General features: G+C 35.3%; 1 protein-coding gene across 1 annotated transcript; it reads right to left on the minus strand.

Moving 5' to 3' along the window:
* Window positions 1-6,814: 6,814 nt before the first annotated feature.
* Window positions 6,815-14,345, minus strand: AsnRS (asparagine--tRNA ligase). Its single transcript, XM_076127306.1, has 10 exons — window positions 14,188-14,345; window positions 13,766-14,113; window positions 12,166-12,386; window positions 11,449-11,567; window positions 10,892-11,065; window positions 10,282-10,410; window positions 9,673-9,817; window positions 9,163-9,267; window positions 8,600-8,810; window positions 6,815-8,171 (listed from the first exon to the last, which is right to left on the minus strand). Exons 1-10 carry the CDS (start codon window positions 14,204-14,206, stop codon window positions 7,987-7,989), a joined length of 1,656 nt encoding a protein of 551 aa, XP_075983421.1. The 5' UTR covers window positions 14,207-14,345; the 3' UTR covers window positions 6,815-7,986.
* Window positions 14,346-14,824: the final 479 nt, after the last annotated feature.

Below are 14,824 nucleotides of genomic sequence, written 5' to 3' on the forward strand. Positions count from 1 at the left end.
TTAGGGATCCGCAAAAAGTATCGATACTTGAGTAGTATCGATACTTGCGTTGCGATACCTACTTAGTGTTTTCGTACTCGATACTTTTGTTCCGATACTTTAATTGGTATCGATACTTTCAGATATACTCGATACTTGTTACTGTTCACTATTGATTCAGATGTTACGGGAATCCCCGAATCTAAATCAACGGCTTAACTAGGGATGATCGATATACAACGTGTCCCAAAACTCAACGTCAAAACGAAAACCTGAGCTATTTTATTTTTTTTTTGTTATTCCGTTTTACGGCCCTGTGATCTAGCACTTTTGAGCCTGAAGTATTTATGAAAATTATAATCTGTGGTTATATCGAAGTTATGGTATTGGTAATGAAATTAAATAGTGGTTGGTAAAATCTTGGGTTCTTCAATAGTTCTTTTAAGTCTCTCGGAAATTTGGGATCCAGATTCTGTAGATTATCTATTAATAATAGCCTGTCTATTGCGAATTGACGACATTCAAAAATGAAGTGCATAATGTCTGCTGCTGGTTTTCCACAGTATTCGCAGCTGTCGTCAGGCTTTATTTTCAGTTTGTACAAGTGAGTGGGAGTTCTTGAATGGCCGAATCTTAATCTGTTCATTGTTGTTATAAAATTTCTATTATTGAGTCCTTTAATCTTGCTATTTATATACCATGGTTTGGCGGGCGGGCAACCCTGAATAGCTGCATACCATTTTCCTTTCTCACAACTAACTATATTCCAGTACTCATGCCACAATGTTTTGAGGTCTATGGAGATTTTGGTGTGGAAATCAGTATAGGGAATCTTCAATATGTTAGTATGGTCTTCTGTGCATTCCCCTTTAGCTGCCTGATCTGCTTTTTCATTGCCAGTGATGCCTTTATGTGCAGGTACCCACAAGAACTTTACAATTTTACCATTAATACTTAAGTTAAGGACTATTTCCTTAATGTTGTATAATATATAGTTAGTGTTAAATTTTAATGTACAATTTTCTAATGCCATAAGACAACTTTTTGAATCTGTTATGATAAGAAAGTCATCATTATCTACAGTATGTATATGCTGCAGTGCTAAAAGAATTGCATATCATTCTGCTGTAAATATTGAACAATTTGTATCTAATTTGTAACTATTTACTTTACACAATTGAGGGTCATATACAGCACATGCTACATGGTTAGATTTAGAACCATCTGTGTATAAAGTATAATATGGTTTATTTTCTAAGAACTGAGATAAGTCTGACTGGTTAAAAATGACTTCATGAAGGATTGTACATTCATTATTAATGACTGCATCATATTTTACTTTATACAGAGGCCAAGGGTAATCTTTGTACATATTGACAGAATATGAGAATACATTTAATGCAACTCGAAGGAGTTCAGGGCTATGACCAGATATTAATTCAGAGGCAGTTATAGGAGAGCTGCTGCCATACAACTCAAGAGCTTGTCTAGGTAATACTCTTTTTATTACTTCATTGTTTGAAGAACTTAGTGTTTTTAAACAGAAATTGAATACTAGTTGTAAACGTCTAAAGATTAAAGGTTCAATACAAGATTCACATTGCATGGCATTAATTGGAGTAGAACACATTGCTCCTGTAATAATTCTTAAAGCCTTATTTTGTATTACATCTAGTTTCCTTATATGAGATAAATTACAATTCATATAAGCTAGGGAACTATAATCAAAGTGACTGCGAACAATACTTTTATATAACATTGACAAAATTTTTGGGTCAGAGCCCCAATGCACACCGGCCAAAGATCTTAAAACATTAAGACCCCTACTTGATGCTTTAATTAAGTGGTTTATATGACTCTCAAAAGACAACTTTGGGTCTAAGTAGATACCTAAAAACTTCTTTTCCCTAATAATTGGAAGTAATGAATTGTTGTATTTTATACTTAAGTCACAATCTAATACTTTTTTTGAAAAAATCATAACACCACTTTTGCTAGGACTAATTTCTAAACCTAGTTTATTGAAGTAATAATCATGTAGTTTAATTAAAGCAATATTGAGATTATTTACAGAAATATTTACATTACTATTAACACTATATAACAATAAGTCATCAGCAAACTGTAAGAAGTTCACATTTGAATTATTTAGATATTTATTAATTTGACTAGTGTATAAATTATACAACAAAGGTGATAAGATCGCACCCTGCATTGTTCCTTTGTATACATGTCTAGGACCATGTAGAATGTTATTGAATTTAACATACATTGTTCTATCATAAAGAAAGTTATAAATCCACTTACAAAATTTTCCAGGAATGCCAATATCGCACAATATGCCAATTAAAGTGGAAGGAATCACATTATCAAAAGCACCTTGGATATCAAGGAAGACACAAACAGTAGAAGAGTGGCTATGAAAAGAACTTTTTATATCTGAAATCAAAGAAGTAAAACTTTCTACTGCACTACGACCTTTCCTGAACCCAAACTGCTGATTAGGTAAGAGGTTATTTGATTCTACAAAGTAGTCTAATCTGGTTTTCAAAATATTTTCAAAGAGCTTACCTATACAAGAGGCTAATGATATAGGTCTATATGAGTTGAAGTGATTAGGAGGCTTATCTTGTTTTAAAATTGGAATAACACATTGTGTTTTCCAAGCTTGTGGTATAATTTGCTTGTCCCATAGTATGTTAAAAATATTTAACAATACTTCTTTAGCATTTTTATGCAAATTGCGTATCATAATGTAAGGAAAATCATCTAGTCCAGGAGATGTATCTTTTCTATGCAGCAGAGCAGTGTTAAACTCTTGCCAAGTAAATGGGGCAATCAGAAAATTTGTGGTTACATTACTACTCTGGGAGAAATATTGATTTAATAATTCATCATTTTCGGAATTTACAGGGTCAATCGGAGAAGCAAATTTATCGAAGAATGAGGGAATCCAGTCATCATTACGGTGTCTATTACCAAGTGATAGCCTTTTAAATTTTCTAATGTAATTCCAAATAGTAGTAATTGGTGTGAATCTATTAAATGACTCGCATAAATTGGTCCAGCTTTGTTTCTTTTTTTCCTTTAATAATCTTTTTTTCATGGCATCTATTTTTTTATAATTTATAAATTGATCTAAACTTGGATTTGACCTATAGTAATTTAAAGCTTGTTTACTGTTTTTAACTGCTTCAGCACATTCTGAATCCCACCATGGAACTGGCTTTTTCATAATAGATTGGGAAGATTTCACAATTTTAGGAACACATTGTTCTTTAATAGTATTTAAAAAATTACAAAAGTCGCCATATAGTTTAAGAGGATCTGTGTCCTGAATACTAATATAATTATATATTTTCTCTGAGCAAGAGTTGTATTTATTCCAATCAGCTTTACTATATAAATAACGATCTACCGGTTCTCCTAACTGATATTTATCAATGGAGGTTTGGATATCCAAAATTGTAGGGTAATGATAGCTTCCCATAGGATCATCATGAACCATCCAGCTACACATTGGGGCCAGAGATGGGCTGACAGATGATAGGTCAATTGCTGAGGGCATATGGGTACTCCTGCCTACTGTAGTAGGGGAACCTGAGTTAAGTATACACAAGTCACATTCATCTAAGATATTATATATTTCATTTCCACGACTGTCACTTCTGTGGCAGCCAAATGCTACATGATGAGCATTTAGGTCTCCAGAAAATAGGAGTGGTCTAGATAATCTATTTATTATCTGCTTAAGTTTCCTACCCCTAAATCTAGAACTATTGCCCCCTGGAGGAGGACAGTAGGAACACAGTATGGTCAAGTTTCCATGTAAAGTTACTAGAGATATGGCTACAGACTGTAAATAATCATAAAATGGGATATGTATTGTAGAATATTTGTAAATGTCTTTAATCAAAATTGCTACGCCACCTCTACCATTAAGGCCTATCTGTTTAATGAAATTGTAACCAGTAATAAAAAAATCGGGTTTATCTTTTAGCCAAATTTCATTGAGTAAACAAATATCAATATTGTTGTCTTTTAAAAAATTTATTAAAAGGGGTTTTTTGTTAATAATACCTTCAACATTAAATTGTGATATTCTTATGTAAGACTTATCCATGATTAAGTTTTAAAAGTTTTAATTAAAATATCTTGTATGACGTTGCTAGTAATGGCCCTGTTTTCATTGCCTATTGAAATAAGCGCCCCGATAAGACCTTTTCTGATAAAATCGTTATTAATAATTTCGTTAATCAATCTTTCGTTGGAAATTGTTTCAGAATTAGTTGATGCGGCAGTGGGAATAGGTGAAGGTTTACGACTTACTACGGAAGAAAGAGAAGCAGGATTAGAAGTTTTAGTATTGGTTTTAGTTACAGTAGAAATTTGAGGAAAGTTCCTTTCGTAGTTACTTATATTATTATTTCTATAATTGCCAGAAATAACATTGGCATACGTTTTACTTTTCTTAGCTTCAATTTTTTGCCTCTTAATAGGACATTCTCGGGAAATAGCTAGATGTGGACCTTGACAATTAATGCATTTAATATTATTTTTATTTACACATTCTGAAAAGTGATGCTCCTCAGTGCAAATTGAGCATTTTTGACTATTTTTGCAGATTTTGGCACCATGGTTGAATTTAAAACACTTAAAACATTGTAATAATGGAGCATGATACTCGTGTACTTTAAATCTAAACAAATCCAAGTATACATATTCTGGAAGAACATTCGACAAAAATGTTAAAGAAACTGTTTTATATGGTTTCAATTCACCATTTTCTTTTTTTGTAAATCTACGGACTGCTATTATTTCATATCTTGAGCTCAATTTCTTAAATAATTCAGCATTACTTATACTTGTGGGTACAAATTTCAAGACACCGATGCATTCTACTGCCGAAGCTGGAATAAATGCCTTGAATTGATGCTTGCTTAGAAAAGCTTCATTTTTTATAAAATTGTTGGCATTGTTTGATTGCGAGAAGGTAACGCAAATCTTATTGGGATTAATTCTTTTAATGTTCGTGATTCCCTTGATGTCATTTTTAAATAAATTTGTTGTGATAATAGGATTAACATTTCCTATTTTTTCCGATTCTCGGAGGCCCTCGACAAATACGGAAAACTCGCCACTCACCGCACTTTCAGCAAACATTCTTTTGTATTCGGGTTTAATAAATGTTTTGTAGAACTCATCTGGTCCTCCTTGATTCCGATTCGGAACCTTCCTCTTTTCGACCCCTCCACCTGGATCGTCGCCATCTCCATCCGGCATTATATATTAATGTTTAAATATATACAACTATTTAAATATTTACACTATTTACAATTGAATTTGAATGGAAATAATAAGAGAAATAATTTTTAAAAATTATTTAAAAATTCGCGCCTTAGTAGTTCAAAAGCCCGCCAAAAAGTCCAGTTTGTTCATTTTTTTCAACCTGAGCTAGGCCTAGTTGTGTTGGCTCTCAAAAAAATATAAAAAAAAATCTATCTCATATATTTTAAAAATGACAATAATTTTTGTAAAATTGCCACCCTCTGATGAGCTTACGTCTAGTGTGGCTACAAATGACTTCTTTTCTAGTTATTTTTTTGTGTGGAGTATTCTTAAGTAACTTCTTTTTCTAAGCCTCAAATGAAGATGTTGAAAATTTTTGAATAAATATTTTAATTAGAATTTAGTTTTTGCACGTTTCCCGAGGCTAAGAAAAAGTACTCGAAAATGAGTAGTATCGATACTTTTGATGCGATACTTTCTTCGGTATCGATACTATTGATACGATACTTGGCATCGAGTAGGTATCGATACTTCGATAAATTTGCGGATCTCTAATTGTTATGGTGCGTTCAAACGCTCGCGTTCAAAGTGTCATTTAACGAGCACACGCACGGGCACACACAAGCATGTAAACAGGCTGTTTGTGCATGTACTCGTATTCGCACCTGAACACACCATTAGCTGTACCTAGGTACTTCGCATCATGACTAAAGATACCTAACTAAACGTACATATAAGAAGTACGTTTAGTTATATGCTTAATGCAAAATATAATCGTTACATTTATAAAAAATAGCAGAATCTAACGTATTTAATAAAACGGTAAAAAAATCTCTTTAAATTAATTTCTTTAATTCGTTACTCATTTAAAGTTAACACATTTAGTAAGTAGTTCGGAACCGATTTAAACACTATATTTAAATTGGTGAACCCGCGCGATATTGGGTGATTTGTTAAGTACCTGCGAATAGCAACAAACTGTAGTATCGAGTAGGTACTCAGTACCGGGAATGGCAACCAAAAGTATCGATACCTACTTAGTATCGTCCTCCAGTCCCAACTCAGGATCGAATTTGAGATTGATAGACTTGTATGAGACTTAAAAATCGTACTCATAACATAAAAGACTAGTTTACAAACTAGCACATAATTAAACGCTGAATTATAGTGTACCTAAAGGTATTGTTCGATTTACATTATTTTCACTTTAAATTACAAAGCAGCGCATATTTGAATACTGGTTTAACCGTAATGTCACAACCAATATTATGTGTATAAAATCTCTAGGCTAAACTAAGGTACGACGATGTCATTACCGACCGGGTAAATACTCTCGAGGGACTCACGGGGTGAAACTTCCATTCATGGAACCATCAATAGCCGGGTCCAGCTGACTGAGCGAGCAGTCTTGCGAGGCAATATCTCGGTCCCGCTCATTTCGATTTGAAAGAAAAGAGACCTAGATATTCGCGAGGCTGCCCAGTCAGGACCTGGCTAATTAGAAACTTTATAACTGAGGAAAAATATTGAAATAACAAATCTTTATTTCTCATGAACTTTATTAAATAAAGAAAACCGTAATGATGTATAATATAATCAAATTGAAACAATATGGAATGTAAGCATTCTTTGCAAATTACATTTACGATGCTTACTTTTATTCAGTTTTATTTTGCTAATCATAAAGTAGCACTGGCATTTTTTTTTATACATAGGTACAATTTAACAAACTACAGATTCAACAATGGCATTTAACAATTTTACTAAAACCCAAACATATACGAATAAATAAATTAAAATTTATTAACATTTACTCCATTGTTCATAAAAACCTTTTTCTTTACTATAGCTAGATGAAACTAAAGGCAGCAGAAAAGATAAAGCAAAAAATGCACTTAGAATAAAACATTTTTATGAAAATGGAGCATGTATAGAAGAGCATTTAAGTCTTAATTCACTGTCTTACATGTTGAGTAACCTCCAATTAGTTATACAATATTTTGTCACTTTCACTCATATACAGTTTCGAAAGTGACAAAACACTTTGAGGCTAATTATAGCTTACACAATGTTTATAAGACAGTTGTTGTTTAACTAAATCAGATATAGTCATTACAAATAACACTCAACTCCATTAGTTTTATTTCTGCTTAAATCAAAATGTTGAAGTAATCTTATCTGTAGGTATGTTACATTATAAAAATAATTATTTAATCTGTTAAAGAAAAATGGCAGATTAAAAATGCATTAATCAAATGCAACGTATTAATATGCTGGCTGGTAGCTTGTGTTGATTTTCAGTTTAATATTGCGTTATTTAACTAAGCTCGTAGCACATTATCTGTGAACCTCTCAAAACTATCGCATTGCGGACTGTAACTGCTTTAATAACTTCTGAATAAGCAGGAAAAGTTCTCTCTCATGGTATGACATCGATATATGGGTATATTTTTGTTTGGTGGGTATACTGGCTTTATACCAAATTCCGCGCATACAAAATTATGAAGTCGCATTATTTTGATTGCAAAGCAACTATGTTGAGATTCCGTGTCAAAAATCTAATCAATTGATCATCGAGTTATTGAATTGGTGTTGCCAAGCTCGAAAACAAGCCTCTTTACCAAAGTAAGAAGAAAAAAAAATAAGCCCTATATAATTTTCAGCAATTAGAAATTGTGAAGTTCACAGATATTGCGCTGTACAAAGTTTGTGTTATGTTTAAGGAGTGCAGCGGTCAAGGAACCTTGGGTAGAGGCACACTTCACGTATGTGGTATCTGTCGAGGAGCCAGCACAGGAAGCGCTCCAGGCCGAGCCCGTAGCCGCCGTGGGGGACGGAGCCGAACTTGCGCTGGTCGGTGTACCAGTAGTACGGGGAGGGGTCGATGCCCTCGCGCTTGTAGCCTGTGGGAGAATAAGCTCTTATGTATTTGTAAAAATAATTACACAATTATATATCACGTTAGGTAAAAATGGTGGCATTAGAGTTCCGCAATTAGCTGTCACATAATTTTTTTATCGTACCAAGTGGCGGTCTCTGCCTACCGTTATGGGAAAAAAGCGTGATATTACGTATGTAAATGTATTACTGATCAGATCTCAAAGGCAGAAGGCTAATTTTCAAATAAACATTGTACAGTAACTTTTTATTCATTATATTATTATTTAAATTTATTTTATTTTAATTATATTTTATAGTATTTCAAAGGCTAGTAAACTCATTTATTTTTAATAAATATTTTACAGTAATTTCGATCCTTGCAAAAAGAACACCTAGTAATTGAAAAAGTAACAAAACGTTTTGTCAGTGTGCAAGGCTTATTCTATCTTACCTTCCATAAGTTCCTCATGGTCCCATATCCTCATGGAGCCACCGACGATCTCCCCTACTCCCGGCATGAGCACATCGACCGACTCGGTCAGTCTGTTGTCGTCCTTGCACCTAGACATGTAGAACGACTTGATCTCGGCCGGGAACTTGCACAGGAGGATTGGCACGCCGATCGCGTCTGTCATCTTGCGTTCTGGCATCTCCGGGATATCCTAGATGATTGGCAACAAAAATAAAAAATATAATTGCATGTGGCATAACGGTAAACATGGTATGTTTATCAGTTATTTGGTTACCATACTAGCTCTGCTTAGTTTGGGATGAAATGACCGTATGTGAGTTTTCCTTTTTTTTTTAGGAGAGACAACTGCCACAATAAAAATTGCTCTTGAGTCGCGGGTACTTTTACAAACATACAAACGACGGACAACCAGACCCGACAACTATTTGTGGATCACACAAAAAATTGTTCCGTGTGGGAATCGAACCTAAGACCTCCTGACACATGCGACTGTGGCGTGGCGACATAAACCACTGCGCCACAGACACAGTTCTTTAGTTTACCTCTCCGAATTCATAGAAAGATCCATCCTCTTTGGTAATGTTGTTTGCGCGCAAATATTCGATAGCTTCTGGGTACGTCATGCGTTTAAATGGCCGCTCTGGTTTCTGAAACAAACAAGTTAATTGTACAATAGGATAAGCTTTAATTCATCCTATATATTAGTGGCAGTGATAGCCGAGGGGTAGATATACGTAGGCACCTCCCATGCAACCGTGGTCGACGGTTCAAACCCGAGGCAACACACCAATGACTTTTCGTAGTATTAGAAATAATTATCACTTGCTCTAACGGTAAAGAAAAATATCTTGAACCTTGCACGCCTAAAAATTGTTTAATACATTTCTTGATGGCATGCAAAGTCCCCAACTCGCACTTGGCCAGCGTGGTGGACTCAAGGAAAAACCCCGTTGCAAACAATAAAACAAATCGACTGTTAGGCGGTACGAAGTTTGCTGGGACAGCTAGTAAGTAAATAAAGGGGAAGCATAATCACTGTTACGTGTGCTCACCTTAAAGTTGGGGTTGAGCTCATAGACGAGGTGTCCCTCAGGCGAGGCGAGCACGCGGTCCACGACGTCCACCACCAGGTCCTCCAGCCGGTCCAGCAGCTCCTCGAACGTGATGAACGGACACTCCGCCTCCACGTGACTGTATCTGTTATTACGATGTTTTGTTATAAATGGTGTAGAGATATATACTTTTAGATAATGTATAGTACTTGTTATTTAACTATGTGATTGAATATTTTAGAAAGTATACTAATTCCCAAACCCAAACTTGTCCAGCATAGTGGACTATAGACCTAACTCCTTTCTCGTTCTGGGAGAAGACCCTTGCCTAGAAGTGGGACATTAATAGGTTAAATTTATTTTGTTTTATAGTGTACTAGTTTTTACCCGCGACTTCGTCCGCCACCTGAATTTTCCCATGGGAATGCGTAATTTTCCGAGGATAAAAAGTAGCCTATGTCCTTTCTCGGGTATCGTATCGAAATATCTCCATACCAAATCTCATGCAAATTGGTTCAGTAGTTTAGGCGTGATTGAGTAACAGACAGACAAACAGGCAGAGCTACTTACGCATTTACAATATTAGTATGGATGTAGTATTGTACTTACTCGGCAAGATGTCTCCTGGTCCGCGACTGCTCGGCGCGGTACGACTGCGCGATACAGAACACGTCGCCCAATGTCGCCAGACATGTCTCTAGGTACAGCTGAGAGCTCTGCGTCAGGTACGCTTCCTCACTGTCAACATTAACGTTATATGAAACTAACTTTATGATCCTTTTGTCTTTAGAAGGTTATATAGGTCTATCTTTATTCATAAAAAAATATGATATCTTATACAAAGTAATAATTTCTTATAGAACAGAGGTTGGTTTCATTAGATATTTTATCACTAAAAATGGCTGGCAGGTAGATCGAATATGAGTGGAAATGGGAGTAAACTGATGCAGTTATTTAAACAGACAATTAGTTGATCTATGCAGGTAAACCTGCAAAGTTATCCATTCCTGAATGTGTATGGCTTCCTTCCACACTCCAAACCATTTCGGCATACCGCAGCGTATAGCTGGAATCACGTTCTCCAGGATATCTGTCCTTTTGTAATCATAGATGGAAAAGTGTATGCCAAACAAACTTATATATGCAACAGATTACTAATTTTTTTTCATCAGATAATTTGCATAGACAAATAATTAGAACATGTAATATATCTAGTTACCCGAAGTAGCTGAACTTGAAGAGCGTGCTTCCTCCCTCGCACTGCGTCTGCACGAGCGTGGGCGGCGTGACCTCGGTGTAGCGCCGCGACGAGAAGTGCTCGCGGAACGCGCGCGTCACCGCCGCGCGGGCGCGCAGCACCTTCGACGTGTTCTCGCCGCGGATCATTATGTGCCTGCCCAATGCACATATTACAACACTTTATTATACAAAGAAGGAAAAACATTTATTTTGAGGCACTATCAATGTGTGATAGATAGGTACATCGACAAAGATAAACACAAACAAGAAATAATAATAAAACAGTGAAATAGAACAAGACAAAATTTGTTATTCGTGTGCATCTCGATGGCGCCAAAAAAACTTGGTTCAGCATTTAAGTCTGAGTTTAACTTTGACCAAGACCTTACTAGCGCCCATGACCATGTATTAAAAGCAACCTAAAATCTGTCTTAAGAACCCATTTTAATTCTTTGCTAGGCCAATTTCTACCCTAACAGCTGAATGTTAATTTTTTTTTAAACGTGAAACTGTAAAAATATTAGTATTGTTGTGTACCTGTTGTCAAGTTGCACATCAGGCAGAGCTTCCTCGTTGAGGATGGCGTCAGCGCCGCCAGGGGGCGCCAGACCGATCAATTCCCAGTAATCAGCTGTCAATTCGTGACCACCAGGCGCCTAGCGAAAGAACGAAACAATTACATTTAATTTTGAATGCCCACAAAAATTACAATAATCTCACATACACTATAGTACAACAACTAAGTAAAGAGTCTTGACCAGGTTCACGGCATGCGGAGGTATATTCGGAATATAGTTCCGAATTTAAAACATTTGTGACCCGACCCGTAAGCTTATGCGGCTGACGGTAGCATGTTTGGTAAAGCTACTATGTTTTGCAAATACACAAGATTATTCATTACTAGCTGACCCGCGCAACTTGCTTGCGTCACATAAGAAAGAATGAAAAAAATATTCCCCGTTTTTGTAACATTTTTCGTTGCTACTCCGCTCCTAATGGCCGTAGCGTGATGATATATAGCCTATAGCCTTCCTCGATAAATGGACTATCTAACGATGAAAGAATTTTTCAAATCGGACCAGTAGTTCCTGAGATTAGCGCGTTCAAACAAACAAACAAACAAACTCTTCAGCTTTATAATATTAGTATAGATAGATAATCTAAATAAATATAGCATGCAAAGGCTCACTATCAATTATATAAAATTCGGCCATTTTATGTTACAATTTTATTGAAGTCACGAAAAGTCCTTACCATTTTTCCTTCAGGAACGACCTCGAGCTTGCCATACAAAACTACAGACGATTCAGTGGATAGCACAAGAGCATTGTATGTCTGGCAGAGAACGCCGTGGAGGACACACTGCAGGTAGCCGGTGCCGTCACGTAGCGTGAGGAAGGCGAGCGCGCGGCCCTGGCGACGGAGGCGATGCACCCAACCGCGCACGCAGATGCGCTCGCCGCGGTGATCTGCGGCTGTTGATAAAGTTTCAATGTTAATGTCACTGTTAATGTCTATCCTGGTTGTTAACTATCTGTGTACCATTTAATCATCCTATTTTTTGCATTCATATGTATGTCAGCCTCTAATATGGGAAACCCCAAAGTTCCAAGTTTAAACAGTTATCAATAAAATTGCATTTAACATGAGAGTATTAAAAGTAAACATGCCTACTTTTTTGGTGCAACTATAAAAATAAAAAAAACATATCTTTAATGGTGGCAATTAGGCACTGCTTATGCAGGTTGTGAGTCTTACTGTTGTGAGACTTACTATTATAACATACTCAAATATACTTTGTATATTAAAATTTGAGTATGTTATAATAGTAAGTAAGCACTAAGAAAGTATTTACAGTACTTATTAGTGTTTGTCCTTATTTATGCTTAGAAACCTTTGGAAATTCCATAAGAATAATGTTACTATTTCCTTGTATAATAATATTATGTAAAGAATAAGTTAAGTAATATTTAGCTGGGTATTTCCCACACAAATGTATTGAAGTACATAGCTTTTTAACCAAAAAGGCTTTGTCATTCAAACTGTTAATAGTTTTACTTTACTTTAGGGCAAATTGCAGTCAAAATTGTGGTTTTGTGTATGTTAGTGTTGTACAAAAAAGTAATTTTAATAAAATAAAAATTATGAATTGGTTGTAAATGGAAATTCTTGGAGAGGACACCCTAGCAAGACAACACAAATCATATGGGTTTCTATGTGGTTATGGGGTTCAATGTCTTGAAAAAGGTCAGGTACATAGTACTCATAACTGGCAATCCTGTATGACAAGATGTATGGATGTCAATGAGGCATAAAAATTGTGATTTTTTCCACTGAAAAACCTCACTAAGAAAAATAGATCTCTCTATACATAACACTATAATCAAACTACATTGCAACTATGATTCACCCTTGCAATGTGTACAGTTTATTGCATCATTCCTTCATGCGTATTATTTGTGCATCTGAGGAAGTAGTTTTAATATGTTATCAAGTTTGTTTCATCATGGTATATTAAAGTAATGTAATAAATATAGGGAAAGAGAGAAATTAATAAAAAAATATACCTACTGTTGATAAGAAACTTAAAATTTCACTACATATCAGTGTAGGTATAGCTAAAATTTGTTAATTACAAAGAATCAGTATTTTAATTTAGCAAAATTGCCATTTAAACCTTTGAATGAGGGTTGCCTAGTGGAAACCCATTATTTAAAATTGGTATTAAAACTGAATTATAAATAAATGGTAGGGTTTTTCTTTTTGTAGCCAAACAATACAATATTCAACTACAGCATTAATTTTAAGTATGTTCAGCCAGTAAACATATTGTATCGAACAGAAAAAGACTTACTTTCACAGATCTTAACAACTTTCGCTTTAGGAAGGCTGACATCCTCCTGAATGACAATCTTCTTTGCTTCCTCCATGTTCTGTGCTCTCTTTTCATTAGACTCTTCATCAGCCTTGGCTTTGTCAGCCGCCTTATAGTTCTCTCTCACCCAGATCTTGTGGATTTTCTTTAACTGAGACTTGGCAACAACATCATATGTTTTGCCTTCATCTTTCGAATCCACATAAATAGTCGGAAAAGGCTCCTTTCCTGCCTTCCGCATGGCCTGTAGGATAGTCTTGAAAGGGTTGTTCTCAGTCCCATCTCCACTCTCGTCGCTACCTCTCTTTTCTGATGTGTAAATCTCACCTGAACAAACATATTTTATTAGAATTGCATACGTGTAGGTTAAGGTTAGAAACTTAGTATAGAAATTAACTTACCTATCGATAGGTTCTCCATTTTAAATATGTTATTCAATTACTAAAAATAATTGAATCAATGTACTTTTAATAAACGTGTGTTCCTATTGATTATGAGCAGAGAGAATTGAAAAACACAACACCGCAACCACACTGCACTGACGACATTAGTCAGTCAGTGTTACCTACTAGCAATTCTAATGCCATAATATTTCCTTATTATTTTTTCACGTAAAACGGAACGGAAGAATTTTTAGATTTTACCTTCCTATTACATTACAATAACTGTTTTATTATGTAGAAAATATTAGCTACTAGCGGGCTGGCCCGGCTTCGTCCAGGAGTAGTAAAAATGTATTACGTTGATTCCATTCTCGTGGGATTTTGAATAACATCCATCCCGTGGAACCGTTGTCCTGCAACAGATAATCATCATTATCATTATCTGAATTCATCTTAGGCAGAAAATTGCAACAACTTTAAAATTATTTGCCGATTTTGTGGCAAACATCCTTATCTGGTAACTTTAGGTAAAACTGACAGATTGATTAGGAAATTTTGTTTCTCCCCGGCAATGAACAGTAAAAATATTTTTCCAAACCTAATTTCGTTGATAAAAATCTGTTAACGATAAAATAATTAAGGCGTTTTCTTGCTA

This window comes from Anticarsia gemmatalis, chromosome 20 (genome assembly GCF_050436995.1).
Source record: "Anticarsia gemmatalis isolate Benzon Research Colony breed Stoneville strain chromosome 20, ilAntGemm2 primary, whole genome shotgun sequence".
Classification (NCBI taxonomy): Eukaryota; Metazoa; Arthropoda; class Insecta; order Lepidoptera; family Erebidae; genus Anticarsia; species Anticarsia gemmatalis.